The following is a 21,737-nucleotide window of genomic DNA, read 5'->3' as shown; positions in this document are numbered from 1 at the left end:
AAAGTACACCTTGTAAACCATTTGTGTGGTACCCTAAAAGGCCAACTGCGAATTATAGAGACACAAATATTCAAACCTGTTTGCAAATATTTGTAAAATTAATGCATTATTTTACAAAATTTGCAAATTTCTTTAGAAATAATTGCAAATTTGACATTAAGTTAAACCAGGGTATCTCCATTACCGCGGCCAGGCATGCTAGAATTGCACCAAAGCCCTGTTGAAGTTTCAACTTTGTTGGCTTGATATACCACAAGCTGGGTTATTACACTTTGTTAACATTATCTGTCGGTTATTAAAATTTTGAAATGCATGTATTGGTTTCTCCTCGAACACCTGTAGACAGTAGCATTTTAACTGCAAAAATGACTTAATTTTTTTAGACGGATTCGAATCAAAAGCTTGAAAACGCGACTCGTTTTTGTTAGTAATATATACCATAGATTGATATGGTAGCTTTCGCAAATCTTGTCTAAATGCCTACAAAAATTGCTGATTGTTGCTCTCAGAAATAATGTTGTTCCCATACCAGAGGATTAAGCTATAATCAACTTTCTATAATCTTTCGAGCAGCTTTACAACTTCTCAAACTTTTTGTATAACGATTTTTCGCATAAAACGAAAAACCGAACCAAGAGATACGCATGAAGCATATTTGTGAGCTATTGAAAAATTTAATACCATTTAGATAATTTAAAAACTGGAAAAGCCAGAACTTCATTAGACATAACTGCCGTCTACCGCGAGTTTGGTGCGTGGTCTCCATTTTCATCTTCAAGTTTAGTTGCGGGATATTAATTTCTTAACCGAAAAAAATAAATGCAATTAAAATAAACTTTGCAACTGTGTGTCACCTATTCGAAAATGTATGTATAGTTGACACTGGACAAGTGGTTCCCTAAAAATTGGTTTTCAAAGAAGCAAAAAATCCCCCAAATTCAAGTTTGCCACGGTTGCTTTGATTCATTTTACAAGTCTTTTCACTCAGAAGCAACTGAGTTATCAGAAGCAACTGGAAAACATAGCTGGCAGATTGCCAGAAAATAGCCGCAATAGATTCGTAGATCGGCAGTCTAAAAAAAAACAGTAAAAAAGACAGACCAAAAAAATCGTCTATTCATTGAAGGCTGATCTGTTATATTTTGATTAAAAATCTGTATAAGTTATTGCTGCCTCTATTAGCTGATCTCAAATAACCTTCATTTAGAGTGACACACACCCATTTGACCTTATCTCTTTGAATTAAAGTAAATAAAAGTCAATTTCAAAGTGAGGAAGTCATTTTTGAGAGTGAGGTAAGTCAAGTGTGACCAAAAGTTTAATCACGCGTATGAACAAAAAAACTCGCTCCACTAAGAGCGAAAAATGACGTCACACATGCAATTCAGTTGAAATTGCATGAACGAATGAACAAAAAGTGGCTGTGACGTCATATGGTAGTAACAAAAATCATGACAAAATTAAAAAAAACCAAAAAACCAAGAGAAGGCCAATAATAGCCCCAGCTATCGCTGTGCGGCTATTAAAAAGACAGCTATGATTTAAGTCTACTCTGATTACTTTTGTTCCGTTGTCTTCGCGATTTCGTTTGTTTGTTTGTATTGTTCAGTTGTTTTTGCGATGTTTGTTTTTGCAAAGCTATTTGAGCTATTAAAATTGACATATTTGGTAACTAGCTTTAAATGAACCATATAGGGTATGCCGATTATATTATAATTTAAAACTCAATTTTGTGAATTCTTTTGAGCCGAGTTAGAAATCACGGCAGAAGGGTCGGTCAATTTTTAGGGACTTTGGCGAGAGCTTCTATAAATATTTTTATTTCATATCACAATTCAAGTCAGGGTGACTGAAATAGAAATGAATGAAGCATTCCCAAGCAACTCTGTGATAATTTGAGGCACTAGTGACAAATGAGCTGCAACTAAAAAGTTTAAATACAAGTTAGGAGTGGGGTATGCCAGCCTGCTAGCATTACCATTGCGTGATTCTCATTCAAAATCGGCTCATGACGTCACACGGGGTCGGCGTCGACGAATTGTGCAGCGTCAGCTATACCATGCAGTGTTGAAAAGCCCAATGTATAAAGAAGCCACTGGAGTTAATCCACAAATCCACCGTGAACAGGCGGAAGCTTCCACTTTCAGGACAGGATGCTCTTTCAACCGTTTACTACAGTAAAGATTATCTTAAGGTTGAACAGGTATTAATCTTCCGTTCACAAGGTGGTGCATCGTTAGATTCTGCAAAAGACGGTCAAGATCTTCAACTCCAAATCCATCTAAACAAGAAACTTAACTGAGAAACGAAACCTCAGACATCTCCAATGTTTAACCGCAAAACTGATTTTCTCAAAATTCAACCCTTGAAGTGAAAGTTTTAAAAAGCCAGATCTCTGCAGTACCACATTCTCATACATACACTTCCCATTCTAAAACTGTTGGCATTCCAAAGCTTGCCAAGTGCGTGTTTCAAGCAACGGTAAGTGACTCTGCTAAATTAACTTCGAAATTTTAGCATATATCTCGATTGGCTTCTCGATAAATGCCAGATTTTCTCAGTGACTTTATCGAAGTCACGAAACCTATGCTCCTGAACAATGTGAGCGCTGACACATTCGCTAAGTTGGGCTAAATTGATGCTTAAAATCCACCAACCAGGCCTCAGGAAAAATGCGGCTGTTACTCGAATATTTGATGTTCTGCTCTACGACCGTTCGGCTCTCGCGGCGTCCATCACTTGTCTCAAACGTAGAAGGGAAACATGTTTTACTGATAAACTATGTGAATTTCAGATCGAAATACCAAGGTTATTAACTGGATGGTTTTTACATACTGTAGATATGAAATTCGTCAAAAAGAAGTAATAAAGTAGAAATAAAAAACGTTCAAATAGTCCGAATTAAGTGTTATTTATACTAAAACTTCTTACTGTAGAAATGATTATATCAAAAAATTTAAAATGTTCTAGTAACTATTGAAACAACTAGAACATTAATGGAAGTTTATTCCATTTACGAACGAAGTTTCTTATAAATGAATTTTGACTCCCTTTTGATTTAAATTTTGATGTGAGAGAAATCTTATGTACGATTATTTACGTTAATTTCAACGTCTCCGATTATTCTGAATTCCTTTTGGTCTTGTATGTTTGTTTGTTGGACAATATCGAAAAGTCTCTTTAATGAAGTTTTTGCTATTTGAAGTTCTGCGGAAAGTATTTTATTTTCAAGAAGTAGTTTATGAGCACTGTCATATTTGGTTCGAAAATAACTTTTATGCCCCATTTAATTTGTTTCTTTATTCTGTACATTGAGTAGGATGGCAAACTTTGAAAAAATATTGCACTAAATTCTAAATGCGACAAAACAAGTGATCTAAAGAGAATTATTCGAGCCTTTAAAGGTAAATCGAGCCTTTAAGTAGTAAATTATTGTTAAAACGTGGCATATGCGTCTGGGGGTGCAAATAATATGCATCCACAAAGTGGGGGGGGGGGCACAAACAGAAAAGATCCAAACATAGGTGGCAGATTGCCAGAAAATAGCCGCAATAGCTTCGTAGATCAGCAGTCTAAAAAAACAGTAAAAAAGACAGACCAAAAAAATTCGTCTTTTCATTGAAGGCTGCTATGTTATATTTTGATTAAAAATCTGTATAAGTTATTGCTGCCTCTATTACTTGCTCACAAATAACCTTTATTTAGATTGAAACACACCCAATTGACCTTATCTCTTTGAATTAAAGTAAATAAAAGTCAATTTCAAAGTCAGGAAGTCATTTGACCTCAAGAGTGAGGTAAGTCAAGTGTGACCAAAAATTTAATCACGCGAATGAACAAAAAACTCGCTCCACTAAGAGCGAAAAATGACGTCACACACGCACTTCAGTTGAAATTGCATTGCATGAACGACTGAACAAAAAGCAGATTTGAAGTGGTTGTGACGTCAAATGGTCGTAACAAAAATCGCGGCGACGAAATAAAAAAACATAGCAGGACAAGTCCTGACGTACAATTCAAAGAATTTTCGTTGACTAAACAGACTTAGAACGGACTATGAGTGAAATGGAAAAACCATTTCTAAAAAAAATCAGATCAAAAAACAAAAAAAAGGTGAAACTCAAGGAGTGAAACTCATTTTCACCGCTGAAAATCAAGGTCTAAATGCCGCTAGCGAGAATAAAAAACCACTAGCGAGAAATGTCAATCTGATTCTAACAAGAATGGATTGGGAAAACCATTTAGAAAAAAAATCCGATCAGAAAAATCGAAAAAACAGTAAAAATCAAAGTGAAATTGCCGCATGTGAACAAAAACCACTAGTGAGAAAGCGAATTTTTGTTCAAACACCGCTTTCTCTCTAATCTAAAATTAGAGCGAAAAACTATCACGCCTTACAACCACTCGCTTTTTCGCTCCATTTCCTGTTTCGGCGTGACCAAAATCACTACTCTAATTTGACTTCAAAAATCATGAAAATGTGTGAACAGATCTTAAAAAAAAAGACAGAGCCCCAATACAATTCAAATTCTTTGAATTGTAAAAAACCAAGAGAAGGCCAATAATAGCCCCAGCTATCGCTGTGCGGCTATTAACTAGTACTATTAGAAAAAGTAGTTTAAAAAAGTTCCGAATAACTAACCCAACTTGTCCCTGTGAGCAGTCTGAAGATGTGTGCGCATGGCACTCTTGTCGTTGAATCTAATCCTGAAGTTACAAGTGTCCACTGGGCACACGTAGAACGTGTCGTTCATCACGTGCAATCTTCTGTGCTCCTTCAGCTCACACTCCAGTTGGAAGTTGGCTTGACACTCTACCGACAAAACAAACAACAACAATAAACAAACGATCAAAAACACCTTACACTAAATTATTTGGATTTCTTAATCTATAGTCACATCTTTGAAACCCAGTGGATATCACCAACCCTTTTTAATTACTACGATCAGATGAGTTCAAAGCACAGATAATTAGATAATATCAATATGAGAGGGTTAGGGGCCCTTTGGTCACGGCTACATATCTGATGCGCTCTCGGATGTGATCCTGAAATCTTGCAAAGATCATTTTACCATGACCCGTATAAATTAAAATCGAGCGACTACTGTAAATTAAAACGTTAACTATTTTATTCGAAGTAGAACGGAAAAAGTAGACACTGTTCAACGTCTGGGCACCAACTACCGATGAAACCTCAAAAAATAACCAACAAACTTCTGATGAATTCCTCTCGAACGAGTCGCGGATCGACTCCATTGAAGTCTGCTTCAGCCGACGGGTTTGAGGAGGAGGAGTAATACACGATCATGCTTAAAACGACATAATTCGCGGATTCCTATAGCAGTGACATGCTAAGTTTTGGATCTTTTCCGTTTGTGCCCCCCAGCTTAGTGGGTGCATATTATTTGCACCCCCGAAAAGATCCTAATTTTTTAAAAAAAAACCAATTTAGGTGCAATTCCCATTTGACTTCTGGGAGTAAACTATCACTAATTCAGTTCAGCTGCTTAAAATTGTGATTAAAAGAGGTGATGAGACTACGCAAAAATTACCACCGCTACTTTACCACCGCTGCAGTACGTGATAACCGTTTAGCAATCTGTTTCAGAACACGAGACGAAGCTATAATGTAGTCAGAAACAAGCGCAAAAAATTTAGACATCAGCTGTCACAGGATCATTGAGCGCTTTTCAAACTTTTTTCTGGGTTCAATGTATTTTTGTGTTCGATATTTCTCGTTGGCAAATTCGATTTTTGTTCATTCCACGTTAATTAAATTGAACTAAATTGTGATGTCCTCATTGTTAAAGAGTCTGAGGCAAGTGTTTTGTAACAAATTTTAAATATAACCAAATAACGCCATTGCTCTCAAACAACCGGTTGGCTTTGGTAGAAGCCAGCTGGGCTCAAGGATGCTACCATTTCGAGGGGGGGGGGGATAGTAAGGCGTCAGGCTCTAAGAGGCGTTTATACCTGTTTATCCGTTTTTGAGGACAAAATTGGTTCAGCAAAAAATCGCATAAAAAACGACCAAATGATTTAAATAATGGCTACAAACTTTGCTGGAGAGCAATTAAAAAGCGAATTGATTTTACAAACCTCTCATTGAGTAGATCTAATTAGCTATCATATCATTTTCAACTTGCATATCGGTGTGATTATTGCATGTCTCCCCAAAATATTCTGAGAACAATAGCTTAATGGCGGCTTTTCTATTTTCTTAAGCCATTTTTGACCAATCGATATCTCATAAACTGAACGAAGACGTACCAAAAAAGAATTATTGGTAATCTCTGAAACATTGCTTCTACAGTTGAAGATACATCTCATTTTCTCGATTTTTTCATACTTTTTTATATCCAGTAGATGAAATAAGCTAAAATAGACACTTGTTTTTCGTCTAATATTAGCACTAGATTAAAAAACTCCAACTGATTATCATGAATTGTTATAGAAAAGCTTTATCAAGCTAAAGCCAGATCATACGGTGTTCAAAGACATGATAACAAAAAATTTTGGCAAAACAGTTTGCATAAGATGTCATCGGCATAAGAAAACATAAAAACTTTAATCAAATCAGGAGTTAGTGTTTTCAGAAACTAATTACGCTTTCGATGTCAAGACAAAAAATACCCACTGTCAATATACCCAATATGACAACATACGCAAAACATATCCAATACTTGATGATAATGTTGGAACTACCCGAACGATTATTTAGCATAATATTTAACTATTGCATTTGGCCATGTGATATCAAACTATCACAACCGACCGTGGGCTTAAATTATCCGCTTGAGTATTATAAAACATACTTAAAATGCCGAGTGCTCGTGTCCGGACAAAACAGTCCCAGACAAAATAGTCCCAATAAAACAGACAAAAGAGTCCCAGACAAAATAGTCCCAAATAAAATATTGAAGCAATTGTAAATATAATCTACAAACAATTAACACACATAATCTATAAGTTAAGCTTCTGAATGCACTGTTTTTAATTGATTTTAATTAGGACTAAACCGAAAACTTGTTTAAATATACATTATTTGTCAAAAATTTTGTTGTAATCAGCTTAATTTTTGTTCAAAGAAATACAATCAAATGAATGCCTTAAGGGGTTCCTTTCTGTTTGACTCTAACTTTAGTTCGGACTATTTTGTCTGTTTTCTTAGGACTATTTTGTCTGGGACTGTTTTGTCTGTTTTCTTAGGACTATTTTGTCTGGGACTGTTTTGTCTGTTTTCTTAGGACTATTTTGTCTGGGACTGTTTTGTCTGTTTTCTTAGGACTATTTTGTCTGGGACTGTTTTGTCTGGGAATATTTTGCTATTCGGGACTGTTTTGTCAGGGACTGTTTCGTGTTCACCCGAGTGCTAAATTGTAATTGGATTAATGAACGCAAACATCAAAGGGAATAAAGTGGGTAATTTGGCATTGGGTATATTTTCATTTAACCAGGCCTTCAAATACTTCTTGTTCAATTGATAGCTTCGATTCAAAAACTGTTTCAGATACTTTCAAGTTCAAAATTGACTGAGGGAGAAATAAAACTCAAACGGACAATTCAGCTGAACTATTTTTTAAAATTAAAAATGAGCGTTTTGCGTCAATTAAAACTTAATCATAAAAGAGAAAGATTTTTACTCCAAAACTTCTCAGGTTCTCTGAATAAAAGAAATACAATTTGACCAATGAAACTATCAAACAGATTTCACTGAATACCCATTTGCCTGTCAAATGCTACTACCGACAACATACATTTTCAGATCAGACTTTCACAGAAAAGGTGAAACGCGTATATTAACTTGAGAAAAAGAAGGAAAAATGCGTCACAGGGAAGAAAGCTTATTAGGGGTGTCAAAAGTCTATTTTCCATCATGATAATCGGTAAATTGATGTCTCAAGGGTGTCCTACATGCAAACATGAATTAACTCATCGCATAATAGCAGAGAGATAAATGCAGCATTTGAATGTCACACAATCTAACAGTCATTGCAAGCTACAATGTTAAACTTGAGTTCCATTGGGCATTAAATGAACAATCAGGATTTCACACGGCGGTTAAAAGTTGCACGATCGTTATGGTTAGACGAATTCGGAGTTTAATTACAGGAAATATTGTCAAGGACATAGATTGCTTCATGGACTGTAAACCAACGATAGCGTTGAAAATCCTATACAGGTTTTGCTTAGTTTTCTCAGGTTGCTTGCTTAAGCTCAACGGCAAATATGAAACCTGATTCAATTGCTAAACAAGATTTCGAATTTCGTAAGATATAGTCCATGAGACGAGACCTTGCGTAATAATTTTGCCCAGACAGAATTGCGTAATCGGGGCAAACTTGTAAAGGGTTATTCAGTTTGACTGGGAATCAATTCCAGATTCCGCGGTCAAATTCAATCAAGCAGACAAAATTCCACAGCTTGCCTTCAGGGCAAGAAATGGATTCAGTTCATTAGGTTATGTCACCAAGGAATTCCGTTTTTGATGTCATTCCGTAGTTCGAAAAACCCCTGTATCTTTATGAGTCAATGCAGGGGTTAGTCTCAATACCAATAAGTATTAGAGATGGTAGCTAAGACTTATAAGAACAAAGTTCAAGTAGCGGGCATCTAAAAAAAGGTTTTATGGGTTTATTCCGTTTTTATTCTTCATTTTATGCCTCCGTTCATTTTAGATTGTTTTTCTGAGCAAATACTGTTTAAAAACACGTTGAGCAGAACGAGCTAAGGCTAACTAACTTAAAGAAGTCCAAAAGATTTCATGCCTAATGTTGAACGAGCACTGAATTACGGTAAAACAAAAATATTTCGGATTTTTAAGCAGAGAAAAAACCGATCAAAAAAAAATTAGCAAACATACCCTGCAGATTGCCGGAAAATAGCCGCCGTTAATTCTAATAAGCATGATTGGGATTGAAAGAATAGATATCGAAAAAAAGATTTTTGTACAAAAACATTTTTTAAGTCCGATTTATTTTGATGGCATTTCGTCGTTGAACATATTTCTGTTTCTTACAGAGAGGCTACAGGGGGTACTATCAATACCAAAAAGCATTAGAGATGGTAACTAAGACTTATAGGAACAAAGTTCAAATAGCGGGCATCTAAAATTGGGCTTTATGGGTTTATCCCGTTTCTATTTCTGACTTCAATTTTTTATACTGACTCTGTTCATTTTGAATTACTTTGCTGAGCAACTGATGTTTAAAATCACTTTTAGCAGAATGAGAGAAGAGAGAAACTAGCCTAGAGAAGTCAAAAAGATTTCACGCAAAATGTTGAAAAAGCGGCAAAATGAGGTAAAGCGAAACATTTTTTTTCGACAAAGTAAAAAAAATTAGGAGCGCTATTATAGCCGGCTGAGAAGATGAGGGCGGCTATTAAGAATAAAAGTTAAATTGTCGCATATGGACAAAAAATGACGTCAAAAGAACTAATCACGAACGACTATTAGTAGCTCGAATCTATATCAGCCTGCAGCAATCGAGGCTGGGGTTAACTTATTTAATTTATTTTAACTTAAAATGACGTGAATAGACGTTATTATAAATCACTATAACTATTAAACATAGCCGACAAAGTGCCGAAAAATAGCCACCGTTGACGCGCTTGAAACAGAAAGACAGAAATTAACCATTTTTTTATGTTTTTTGTTTCAGTGACAAGAAACGTTCTAATTTGGCGTGCAGTTTCAGGTAGGTTCTAAAACTATACTTATTTCAGATTCTAAACTGAAAGCTATTAAGCTTAATACTAATGTCAGCTAGCAATCACTCTAATGAACTCTGATAACCTAATGTTCTAAGACTCAATGACCAGGCATCATCGGTTTATCCCGGTTCTGTTGATTTTGCTCTTTTGACTTTGACTGCATTCACTACATTGCGTAATTCAATGCGTGTAAGAATTAAAATTCCATTCAGTAGAAACAGCGAATGAAGTAAGCCAGAAGTCAAGCGTGAAAATCATGACTTATGTAAAACGGAAAACCTGATCAAAAAGTAAAATCAACTTTGTCATATAACCCATCTGTAATACATAAAAAAGTTTCGTTGACCAGTAAAGATCGTTAAACTCAGAAAATGACAAAAATATTCCAAAAATTTAAAAACAAACAATTGCAAATTTCAAATATTACAAAATTTTGATGGACATTCTTGACATTAATATTTTCAGAACCATTTCATTGTCTCTAGAGACTATCCACTATCCCTATTTAAAGCCTTAAATAGTTTCACTGGCTAAAGGCTCGATAAATTTGGAACCTAATAATTTCCAGAAAATTTGAAAAAATTAAATTTCATCAAAAATTGCTAAAACTCGCATTCTTAAAATATTGATTACCAAACCCTTATTTCTAGGAGCTATTATTAAATCATAGAGGAGGTTACTTGACCACGGCGCCGGAAAAACTCGCTGGTGAACAATTTTTTACAAGCTTGCAAGTTTTGTAAAAAAAAATTGCCAAAACATGAAAGAAATTGACAACATTTTCATTGCCGCTAAAAACGATGCAATAACCTATTATCAAACCCTAGGGGAGGTTCTTTGGCCCTTGAGTCCGGAAAAACCTAAAAAATGCCAAATTTTCAAAACATGTCAAAGTCTCATAAAAAAAATTTCGATATCTGTGTGATTTGATATCAAAATGTTGAAAACTATCCTCTGGGCAAAAAAAATTTTTTGCTAACTCATTATTAAATCCTAACGGACCTTTGCTAGCTCCTGGACTTGGAAAAACTTAAAAAAAATGACAATAAAATTTCCAACACTTGAAAAAATTGCAAGTTTTATCAGAAAATTGCTTAGATTCGAGAAGTTAAAATGTTGAAAACCGCCAGAAACGGTTTCATTACTACTAGAAACTATGCAGTACCCTATTATCAAAACCTTAAGGATGTTTCTTGACACCTAGGACTGAAAAAAATCATTTTCCAAAAAAATTGGAAAAATTTATAATAGGGATAAATTTGCGTGTTCATGTTTGGAGTACCAAAAGATATAGCTCTCAAAATGGCCATAAAAAGTAATTATATCCTGCTTTGCCGAGCTACTACTGTTTAAAAACAAGTTGAGCAGGATGAGCTAAGGCTAACTAACTTAAAGAAGTCCAAAATATTTCTTTTGTGTTGTACGAGCACTAGTGTTGAACGAGCACTGACTTACGGTAAAACAAAAATATTTCCAATTTTTAAGCAGAGAAAAAAAACCGATCAAAAAAAATTAGCCAAAATCAAAGATAAATTGTTGCATATGAACAAAAATAACGTCAGAACAACTGCTCTCGAACAACTATTAGGAGCTTGAAACTATATCAGCCTGCTTCAGTCGAGGCTGGGGTTAACTTATTTATTTTAAGGGTGCTTCAACTGACGTCATTAGAAGTTATTATAAATCACTATAACTATTAAACATAGCCGGCAAACTGCCGGAAATAGCCACCGTTGACGCGCTTGATGCACATTGAAGTGGAAACAAAAAAGAGAGAAACTGACCGAATTTTATTTTTTTCAGTGACAAGGAACGTTCTAATTTGGCGTGCAGTTTCAGGTAGGTTCTAAAACTATACTTAATTCAGCTTCTAAACTGAAAGATATTAAGCTTAATACTAATGTCAGCTAGCAATCACTCTAATGAACTCTGATAACCTAATGTTCTAAGACTTAATGACCAGGCATTATCGGTTTATCCTGGTTCTGTTGATTTTGCTCTTTTGACTTTGACTGCATTCACTACATTGCGTAATTCAATGCGTGTAAGAATTTAAATTCCATTCAGTAGTAACAGCGATTGAAGTAAGCCAGAAGTCAAGCGTGAAAATCATCACTTATCTAAAACGAAAAACCTGATCAAAAGGTAAAGCGAATTAAAAAAAAGCATAGCAGGACAACTCTGAACAGCAGATCAATTGAACAAACCCAGCCATTATCTTAGAAACTAAAATAACCAAAATAATCCATGCTAAAACTCTTGAAGCTTTTACCCGAAGGGCAGAAAGGATACAATTCAATATACTCATTAACTCACGCACAAGCATTTCAAGAGATTTACTATCCACTGAAGGCAGATAAACTCGAGAAAAATGACAAATGCTTCAAAAAAAAAAAACTGAAAAGTGCAAAATTTAAAGTTTCTAAATATCGTTAAAAACATTTTTTTTTCTCTGGAGTTCTGTCATGTAATCCATTTGCAATACTTAAGAAAGTTTAGTTGACCAGTAAAGATCGTTGAACTCAGAAAATGACAAAATTCCAAAAATTTAAAAACAAACAATCGCAAATTTTAAATATTCCAGAATTTTTATGGACATTCTTGATATTAGTTTTTCCAGAATCATTCCATTGCCTCCAGAGACTATCCACTATCCCGATCTAAAGCCTTAAATAGTTTCACTGGCTCAAGGCTCGATAAATTTGGAACCTAATTTCCAGAAAATTTGAAAAAAATTAAATTTCATCAAAAATTGCTAAAACTCGCATTCTTAAAATATTGATTACCAATCCCTTACCTCTAGGAGCTATTATTAAATCATAGAGGAGGTTCCTGGACCACGGCGCCGGAAAAACTCGCTGGTGAACAATTTTTTACAAGCTTGCAAGTTTTGTAAAAAAAAATTGCCAAAACATGAAAGAAATTGAAAACATTTTCATTGCCGCTAAAAACGATGCAAAAACCTATTATCAAACCCTAGGGGTGGTTCCTTGGCCCTTGAGTCCTGAAAAACCTAAATAATGCCAAATTTTCAAAAAAATGTCAAAGTCTCATAAAAAAATTTTGATATCTGTGTGATTTGATATCAAAATGTTGAAAACTATCCTCTGGCCAACTAAAATTTTTTGCTAACTCATTATTAAATCCCTTTGCGGACCTTTGCTGGCACCTGGACTTGGAAAAAATGACAATAAATGTTCGAAAACTTGAAAAAATTGCAAGTTTTATCAGAAAATTGCTTAGATTCGAGATGTTAAAATGTTGAAAACCGCTAGAAACGGTTTCATTACCACTAGAAAAAGTGCAGTACTCTATAATCAAAATCTGAAGAAGGTTTCTTGACACCTAGGACTGAAAAAAATCATTTTCCAAAAAAAAATTGCAAAAATTTGCAAAAATAGGTATAAATTTGCGTGTTCATGTTTGGAGTACCAAAAGATACAGCTCTCAAAATGGCCATAAAAAGTAATTATATCCTGGAAAACACCTTTAACAACTTTTACAAATCTCAATTAAAGACTGGTTCAGCAAAAATTGGAAAAATGACGAAAATAAGCAAAAAATTGCAACATTTTGGGCTTGAAAACTCCTAAAAATGACCTTTTAACATTGAATTACGGCCTTCCAAGTAGTTTCACCACTCTAAGCGCTTGAACGACAATTAAACACGGCTAAAGGCCTCTAATGCAACTTGAAGCCCGCTGAGCTTTACCTGTTTATCCCGTTTTGAAAGCTCGAAGTCAGGAAAAAAGGTGTGAAAACATCTTACAAAAATAAAAAAAACATAGCAGGACAAGTCCTGAAATACAATCCAAGGAATTGAATGAAAGGTAAATCAGTTTGAACAATCCCAGCCAAAAAGACGAAATCTCGAAAGTTGAGAATCTCGAAATCAAAATAAACTAAAAACAATTATTCCTAAAACTCTTGAAGCTTTTAACGTGAAGGCCATTTATAACACAATGCAATATAGTCATTAACTCACGCAAAAGACTTGAAGGAGATTAATTTGACATTAAAGGTAGATAATCTCGACATAAGGGACAAATGCATCAAAAACAAATGTGAAAAATGCTTCAAATGAAAAGGGAATATTTAGAGATGTTTTTCAGAAATGTGTCTTGAAAAAATGTTCAAGTTCATTTTTTCTCTGTGGAATTCTGTCTTGCATCTCATCTGCAACATTTAAAAAGTTTCGTTGGCCAATACAGACAGTTAAACTCAGAAAATGACAAAAAAACTGAAAACAAAAATAAATTAAATTGCAAGCTTTATTTAAAAAATTACTTAAATTTGCAATCTAAAAAACAGAGAACTATTTTGTTGCCACTAGAAACTCTGCAATAACATACTAACAAATTCAATAGCAGCAAACACTGGCCACTGAGGAAAAACACTAAATTTTCAGGAAGTCAAAGAAAACATTATAATTTGAAAATCGCTAAAATTTGTAATATTAGAATCTTGAAACACATTCCTCATTATCACTAGAAACTATGCAGTAACCTATTATCAAATCCTAAAGGAAATGTTTTGGCTGTTCAGGTTAGAGAAACCTAAAAATTGACAACAATTTGAAAAAATTGGCTTATGCCATGGCCAATAAAAATTTTGCAGAAAACTATTAGCAAATCCTAGACGAGATTTCTTGCCCCCTGGAGCTGGAAAACTTGAATAATGACAATTAATGTCAGAAAATTGGAAAAAACTGCAAGTTTTATAACATAGCTGGCAGATTGCCAGAAAATCGCCGCAATAGATTCGTAGATCGGCAGTCTAAAAAAAACAGTAAAAAGACAGACCAAAAAAATTCGTCTTTTCATTGAAAGCTGATCTGTTATATTTTGATTAAAAATCTGTATAAGTTATTACTGCCAATATTAGCTGATCTCAAATAACCTTCATTTAGAGTGACACACACCCATTTGACCTTATCTCTTTGAATTAAAGTAAATAAAAGTCAATTTCAAAGTGAGGAAGTCATTTTTGAGAGTGAGGTAAGTCAAGTGTGACCAAAAATTTAATCGCGCGCATGAACAAAAAAACTCGCTCCACTAAGAGCGAAAAATGACGTCACACATGCAATTCAGTTGAAATTGCATGAAAGAATGAACAAAAAGTGGCTGTGACGTCATATGGTCGTAACAAAAATCATGACGACAAAAAAAAAAACCAAAAAACCAAGAGAACGCCAATAATAGCCCCAGCTATCGCTGTGCGGCTATTAAAAAAAATTGGTAAAATTCGTGAAGTTGAAAACCATTCCATTACCACTAGAAACTATAAAATAACCTATTATTGTGACACCAAGAGCTTAAACAACAAAAATAGTCAAAACAAAATATTTTTAAAATTAGAATAAATTACCGTGTTTATGTTTGGTGTAGCAATACATATAGCTCTTAAAATGGCCATAAAAAGTAATTACGTCTTGCAAAAGACTTTTACCAACTTATACAAACCTCAGTTTCAGACTTGTCCAACAAAAAGTCCGAAAAAAAAAGACGAAAAAACTTCTGAAAATGACCTGTTAACCTTAAAGTACGGCCTTCCCCCGTAGCTTCACCACTCTAAGTACTTGAAAAACTACTAAACGCGGCTAAGGGCCTCTAATGAAACTTGATGCCCGCTGGGCTTTACCTGTTTATCCCGTTTTGAAAGCTCAAAGTCATGAAAAAAGGTGTGAAAACATCTTACAAAAATAAAAAAAAAGACAGAGCACCAATACAATCCAATTCTTGGATTGTAAAAAGTCAGAGCACCAATACAATCCAATTCTTGGAATGAAAAAAGGAGAGCATCTAAATAATAGCCGTTGAGAGGCTGACGACGGTTATTTAAAAAATTTTAATAAAAATTACAAAAACTTTGGCGCACCTTTCAATTGACCTTTAGTAGTGAACTGCCGCCACTCGAGTTGAGCTGCTGAAACTTGTGGATGAGAGAAATTCACATAATCAAAACGAATAAGTCATTCCAGAATTTTGCATTGCAAAAAGACCAACACATTTACAACAATTGCTTCGGCTTTAAAAAAAATTAGGGCCGTAATAATGGCCGGCCGAGATGAGGGCGGCTGAGGCTAATTATCAATTGATTCCCACCAATTTTTTCCCAAATAACACTGATGAGCTCCATGATTTAAGTTGATTAAGCTACGAAAAGACAGCTTTAACATTGCTTATGGCAAGACGAGTATGCAAATGGCAAGACGAGTACAATAAAACCGGGTGGTGGGAATACTTCTGGGGGAATACTCCTCTTCTAGAAAATTTAAGCTACAAAATCAAAACAGTCAGGCGAAAATTTTTGCAAAAAAACAAAAAAAATACACGTTTACATTAGCTGCTTCACCAGCGAAAGCTCTAATTGGCAAACGCTACCGTTGTTGAAACGGAAAACTTTAGCTTCAATGTTGTGGAATTCAAGCATTCACCAATAAAAAAGGAGTCAATTCACAATATAACGTCCAAGTGTCCGCGCATTTGTCTTCCAAAAGCCAAACCCAAAGTAGCTGTTTCTGCAACTCTTAAACATTTGAAATTTATCATCTTTCAAGTGTGCAGGATGCTTTAACCTATCCCGCAAACCTTTGCGCACAAATTTCCAATAGTTCAGCAATTAGATCTTGTCGATGTTACTTTTGTCAATTTGGGGAAAATGACTCAAAAATTGAAGAACTTTTGATAAAAATTTACATTAATTTAGGAACAATTGACTGTTTGTCCAGCTGATTTTGATTGTTTTGGGTTTTGAATTCATAAAAATTTTGCAATGTGTAAGCTTAAAGTTTTTGATTGCTGTTGAGCATGACCTCTTATGTTAACAAAAATCTTAAGGAAATAAAAAAAAAACAGAAAGAATTCCGGAAGCGACTCGAATTGTTTAACTTCTCCACAAGACTATCAAAAATGTGGCAGAAAGCCGAAATGAGTTGAGAGACAATTTGATTACTTATAATTTATTTGAACATAAAAGAAATGATCCAGAAACAATTGAATAAGTGACGAATCAAAAGTAAGCGCCTTTTGCGCCACAATTTTGTGAAAACAACCCCCATCTCATCGCAATAAATTACTTATAAACACAATAAAAATTTTAAAGCATTTAGTAACGAGACAGCCTTGACATCGTTACGCCAAGCAAAAAATGAAAATAAAGAATAACTGTCATTCAAAACTAAATGATCACAACCGACTAACGTCCGGCGAATTGCTCCCAAACAACCGGCGAGCGGTTGGCTTCGGTAGTACCTGGATGTTACTCAGAGATGCAAGCATTTGGAGAGTTAGGGTGCGAGGGCTGGTCGAGGAGGGGGTCCAAACCGCCATGTGGAGGAGGGTGGACTGGGGTGGGGGTCAGTGCTGGGGGACTAAACTCTCAAGATCAAGAACCGCCCTTCACACCATGAAATTGTCGCCTCAATTGGTGAATAGCAATCTTAGAAACTGGTTAGGAATCAGGCTCTAAGAGAACTTTATGCCTACCGAGCGTTACCTGTTTATCCCGTTTTTGAGAAAAAACATAACCGACTAACGTCGGGCGAATTGCTCTCAAACGACCGGCGAGCGGTTGGCTTTGTCAGTAGCTAGCCAAGTTTTATTGAAGCTAACGCTAGCTTGACTCGACTCTTAAACTTTTAGTTTTCTAGCTTTGTTAGTAAACAAATCAAATAGAAAACTGATATTTAAAAAATTTGCAAATATTGCAAAATTTAAATGAAAAAGCTTCCAGATTTTGCAGTGAAAATGTTCAAAACTATTATTTCTCTCCTGAGTTATGTCAAGCAAGCCATCAACCCATCTGCAAGACTTGAAAAACTTCGCTGGCCAGTAATGATAGTTAAACTGAGAAAAGGACAAAAACACTCAAAAATTTTGAAAACAATGAAAATTTTAACAAAACCTTGCCAAAATTCAACACATTAAAATCTTCAAAACCATTCCATTGTCTTAAAGAGACTATCCAAAATCACTATTTCAAGCTTTAATTAGTTTTAATGGTTCAAAAACATCCATGAACTTGGAACATGAAAATAATTTTTGGAAAATTTAAAATATTATATTTTATCAAAAAAGTGCTAAAGCTGGAGTCATTAAAAAATTGATAACAATTCCATGAATCTAGAAACTATGCGACAGCTTTTCATGAAGCTTTGGAGCAGGTCCCCAGAATTTTAAAAATTGCTGATCTTAAAATCTTGAAAACCCTTCCATTACATCTACAAGCTATGCAGTAACCTATGCTCAAACTCTAGAGGAGGTTTTGTGTTTATGTGGCTGTTGAGGTTGGAGAAACCAAGAAAATGACAAAAAATTTCAAAAAAACTTGAAAATTAGAGGTTGAAAAAAACTGCTAAAACTTGTGATAAACGTTGTAACTTATCCATGGCCAACAAAAAATTTTCAGTAACTCATTATCAAACCCTAACGGAGAATTTTTGTTAGGCTGAAACACCTGAATAAATGACAATAATGACAAATAAACTGACAATAGCGATAATAAACTGACAATAAATTCAAAAATTTGTAGTTTTGTAAAAAGTTTTGTGAAAAAATGCTGAAATACGTGGTGTTGAAATCTGGAAAAACATTTCATTACATTTAGAAGTTATACAGTAACTAATTTTGAACCCTAGAGGAGGTTTCTCGAGTCTTGAGGCTGGAGAAACCCAAAAACCAACAAAAACCTGAACAAATTGCAAAATTTATCAAAAAAATTGATAGAAATTGTCATATTAAAAAACTGAAAGCTATTTCATGGCAAAAGAAATTGTTTAAGTAACTTATTATCAAACCTCTAAGGACGTTTTCTGGCCCCTGTGTCCGGAAAGAAGTGGATAATTAAAAAATGTCGAATTGGAAAAATTTGCACGTTTTGTCAAAAAAGGCTAAAAATTCGTGATGTTAAAATGTTGAAACCATTCCACTACCACTAGAAACTGTGCAGTAACGTAATATAAAACCCTTGAGGAGGTTTCTTGGCACCTAGGGCTGAAAAAACGAAAAAAAAATGACAAAAATTTTCAAAAAACTTGAAAAAATTTATGAAAATTAGTATAAAATTGCGTGTTTTTAGCGATCGGTTGTTCATCAGTAGCCAGGGGGGGGGGGGGGGGTGTACACCGGGGGTCTTATGGTGAGGGGGGCGTGCAACAGTTGGGTGCGGGCAACAGCGCCGTGGGGGGGGCAATAGGGGGGGTCAACAGTGGGGGTGTCGTCAACCTCTAAGAACCGCCCTTCACAACACAAGTATTAGGTCTCCCAAACAGTTTGAGCTGAAACAGAGCTGAAAGACTCTAAGAGCACTTAATGCCAGCTGGGCGCTACCTGTTTATCCCGTTTTTGAGGACGAAAAGTCAAAAGCGTCAGACGAAAAATCGGTCAAGCGAAAAATCACATAAAAAAAGACCGACAGGACTAATATAATTGCTACAAACTTCGTTTGAGAGCAATTAAAAAGTCAAATAGGTCGGATGAAAAATCGTTCACGCGAAACATCGCATTAAAAAAGACCACCGGGCTAACTTAATTGCTACAAACTTCGTTTGAGAGCAATTAAAAATGACAAACACAACTAAACCACGCATTTAGAGAGAGCACTCACAGTGAAATGATTAAGCCGCAAAATATTGTATTATTGCAGACATCTCAATTGGTAGCGTTGGAAAACACAAAATTTTTAAGAGGCCTTAAAACTGACAGATAAAATTGAAATTTGACGCAAAAAAAACTATTGAAAAACACCAAATTCTCACAAAACTATTTCAAAAAACACCACGTATTTCGCAGAAGTATTTCCAGAAGAGACTTTGAACTGCCTTACAATGAATGAAATCGGCTGCAAACAAAAAAAAATGAAAACAATCAAAAAGCACTGAAATATTGAAAAACTTTTCAAAACTCATTACCGTAGAGCTGACACTTATGGCCACAATATAAAATGTCAACAAATTATTACTCGAGAGAAACAAGCTACAATTCAGAGACCACGGAAATAATGTAAGAAAACTAATAAGGAAAAAGCATCTTCATAAATTTCGGTGTTCATTTCATAAAAACAAACCGACTAACGTCGGATGAATTGCTCTCGAGCCACAGGCTGGGAACAGAACAATTTATTTAGGTGTGTAGATTAGAAATATTTTGAGTGCAAAAACTCGGACACGCTAGGGTTTTGAACCATCGACCTCAAGGATAGCAGTAAGACATCATAACCAATATGCTACAAACTCGTTATTACTCAACCGCTAAAAATCACTTTCATATTAGCAACAAACTTCATTTCAGAATGAGAGCAATTGCAAACATACCCGGCAGATTGCCGGAAAATAGCCGCCGTTGATTCCCATAAACAAGATTGGGATCGACAGAAGAGAAAAAAACTGAGAGAAAAGAAGCGAAAAATGAATTTTGTACAAACAATGTTAAAGTGCGAATTATTTTGATGACATTTTGGAGCTGAACATGCTCCTGTTCCGTAATGAGACCACACATGGGCTAGTATCAATACCAATAAGCAGTAGAGATGGTAACTAAGAACAAAGTTCGGGTAACAGGCATCTAAAATCTGGCTTTATGGGTTTATCCCGTTTCTATTTCTGATTTCGTTTTTTATACTGACTCTATTCATTTTGAATTGCTTTGCTGAGCAACTGCTGTCTAAAAATACTTTTTGCAGAATGAGAGAATAGTGAAACTAGCCTAGAGAAGTCAAAAAGATTTCACGCAAAATGTCAAAAAGGCGGCAAAATGAGGTAAAGCGAAAACTTTTTATTCGACAAAAAAATAGGAGCGCTATAATAGCCGGCTGAGAAGCTGAGGCGGCTATTAAACACTCTAAACGAAAAAGTGAAGCTTGAAAGTCACTTGAAAAGTCTCAGAACAAAGGCCCAAAATTGGCCAAGCAAAAACTTTGCATAAAAAGACGAACAAGTTTACAATAATTGCTTCAAACTTCGTTCGAGAGCAATTAAACAAAATTAAAAAAAGAACAGAAGAAAAATTATTTACCATTGGTGGTTAAACAAACTCAATGAACCCAATCTTTTCCTCAAAATATTAACCCAAAAACGCAAATAAAAGACTCAAAACAATGAATTCTTCCGAATATTTAAAATATTGTTAAAAATGAAACCACGAATTTTTTCCTTGAATTCTAAAACACCTAATGCCAAAAACAATGAATTAAAAAAAAACAAAACTCAGATCACTCTCAGTGCACAAAAAGCAGGTGCTAATGTTCTAATAAAGCAATCAAAATACCAATGAAAAACTGAACAAAAACCAGCTACGTCAGATTAGCAGATGTACAATTTATAGAAAACCTCACGTCAAAAAGAGAGGCATTCAATACATGATTTAATTAAAGGGCCGTTGGCATACAAACTGATTGCAAAATTGTCCGCTCAAAGATCCAAAAAATTGAAGAAATTGAAAAAAAACCATAAATTAACTGGGAAACATCAGCTCGTTTTGCCATTACGACTGATTAGTGCGACTCAAAAACCTCCGTAATATCAATTGTAGAGCACGCAATATTGCTTAAATTTTAATCAAAATTAATTTCTGCAAAAAACTTTCCTACAAACAATGACCAACTAATGTCGAACAAATAGCTCTCGAACGGAACGGCAGACGCGGCGATTTAATTCAGAGGGGCAGTAGCCTAGATAAATAGTCCGAACCCCTGACCTCCGGGAAACATTAACCACACGACTGAAGTTTTAACCAAACGGTCATCAGGGCCCTGTGCTATCTTATTTTACAATCGATTTATTTTGGAAACTGACTTCAATTCTGAATAACAGAAATTTAGATCACACAGAAATCAGAAATCAAGCGTTAAAAAAGTCACACGAGAAGTGAAATCGAAAGAATGTTCTAGAACAAAATGGTCAATAAAAATTTTGCATTCGAAAAACACGTTTAAAACAACTGCTTCAAACATTGTTTGAGAGCAGTTAATCATAAAATACACCAAATTGGAGGAGAAAACTGCTAAAACTAGTAATCTTTTCAAGT

At 35.0% G+C, this 21,737-nt stretch overlaps 1 protein-coding gene across 1 annotated transcript in view; it reads right to left on the bottom strand.

Annotated features, from left to right (window-relative positions):
• Positions 1 to 1,775: 1,775 nt before the first annotated feature.
• LOC142344432 (uncharacterized) overlaps positions 1,776 to 21,737 on the bottom strand; it is a 31,767-nt gene continuing 11,805 nt past the window's right edge. The window contains exons 4-5 of the mRNA XM_075396072.1: positions 4,643 to 4,813; positions 1,776 to 2,281 (exon numbers count right to left, since the gene is read on the bottom strand). Coding sequence (XP_075252187.1) covers positions 2,190 to 2,281; positions 4,643 to 4,813 — 263 coding nt within the window. The 3' untranslated portion in view covers positions 1,776 to 2,189. The remainder of the gene's footprint in view (positions 2,282 to 4,642; positions 4,814 to 21,737) is intronic.

Source organism: Convolutriloba macropyga, chromosome 8 (assembly GCF_964194025.1).
Source record: "Convolutriloba macropyga chromosome 8, txConMacr16.3, whole genome shotgun sequence".
Classification (NCBI taxonomy): domain Eukaryota; kingdom Metazoa; phylum Xenacoelomorpha; order Acoela; family Convolutidae; genus Convolutriloba; species Convolutriloba macropyga.
The sequence above is the reverse complement of the archived record's forward strand: the minus strand, read 5'-3'. Positions and strand labels throughout refer to the sequence as shown.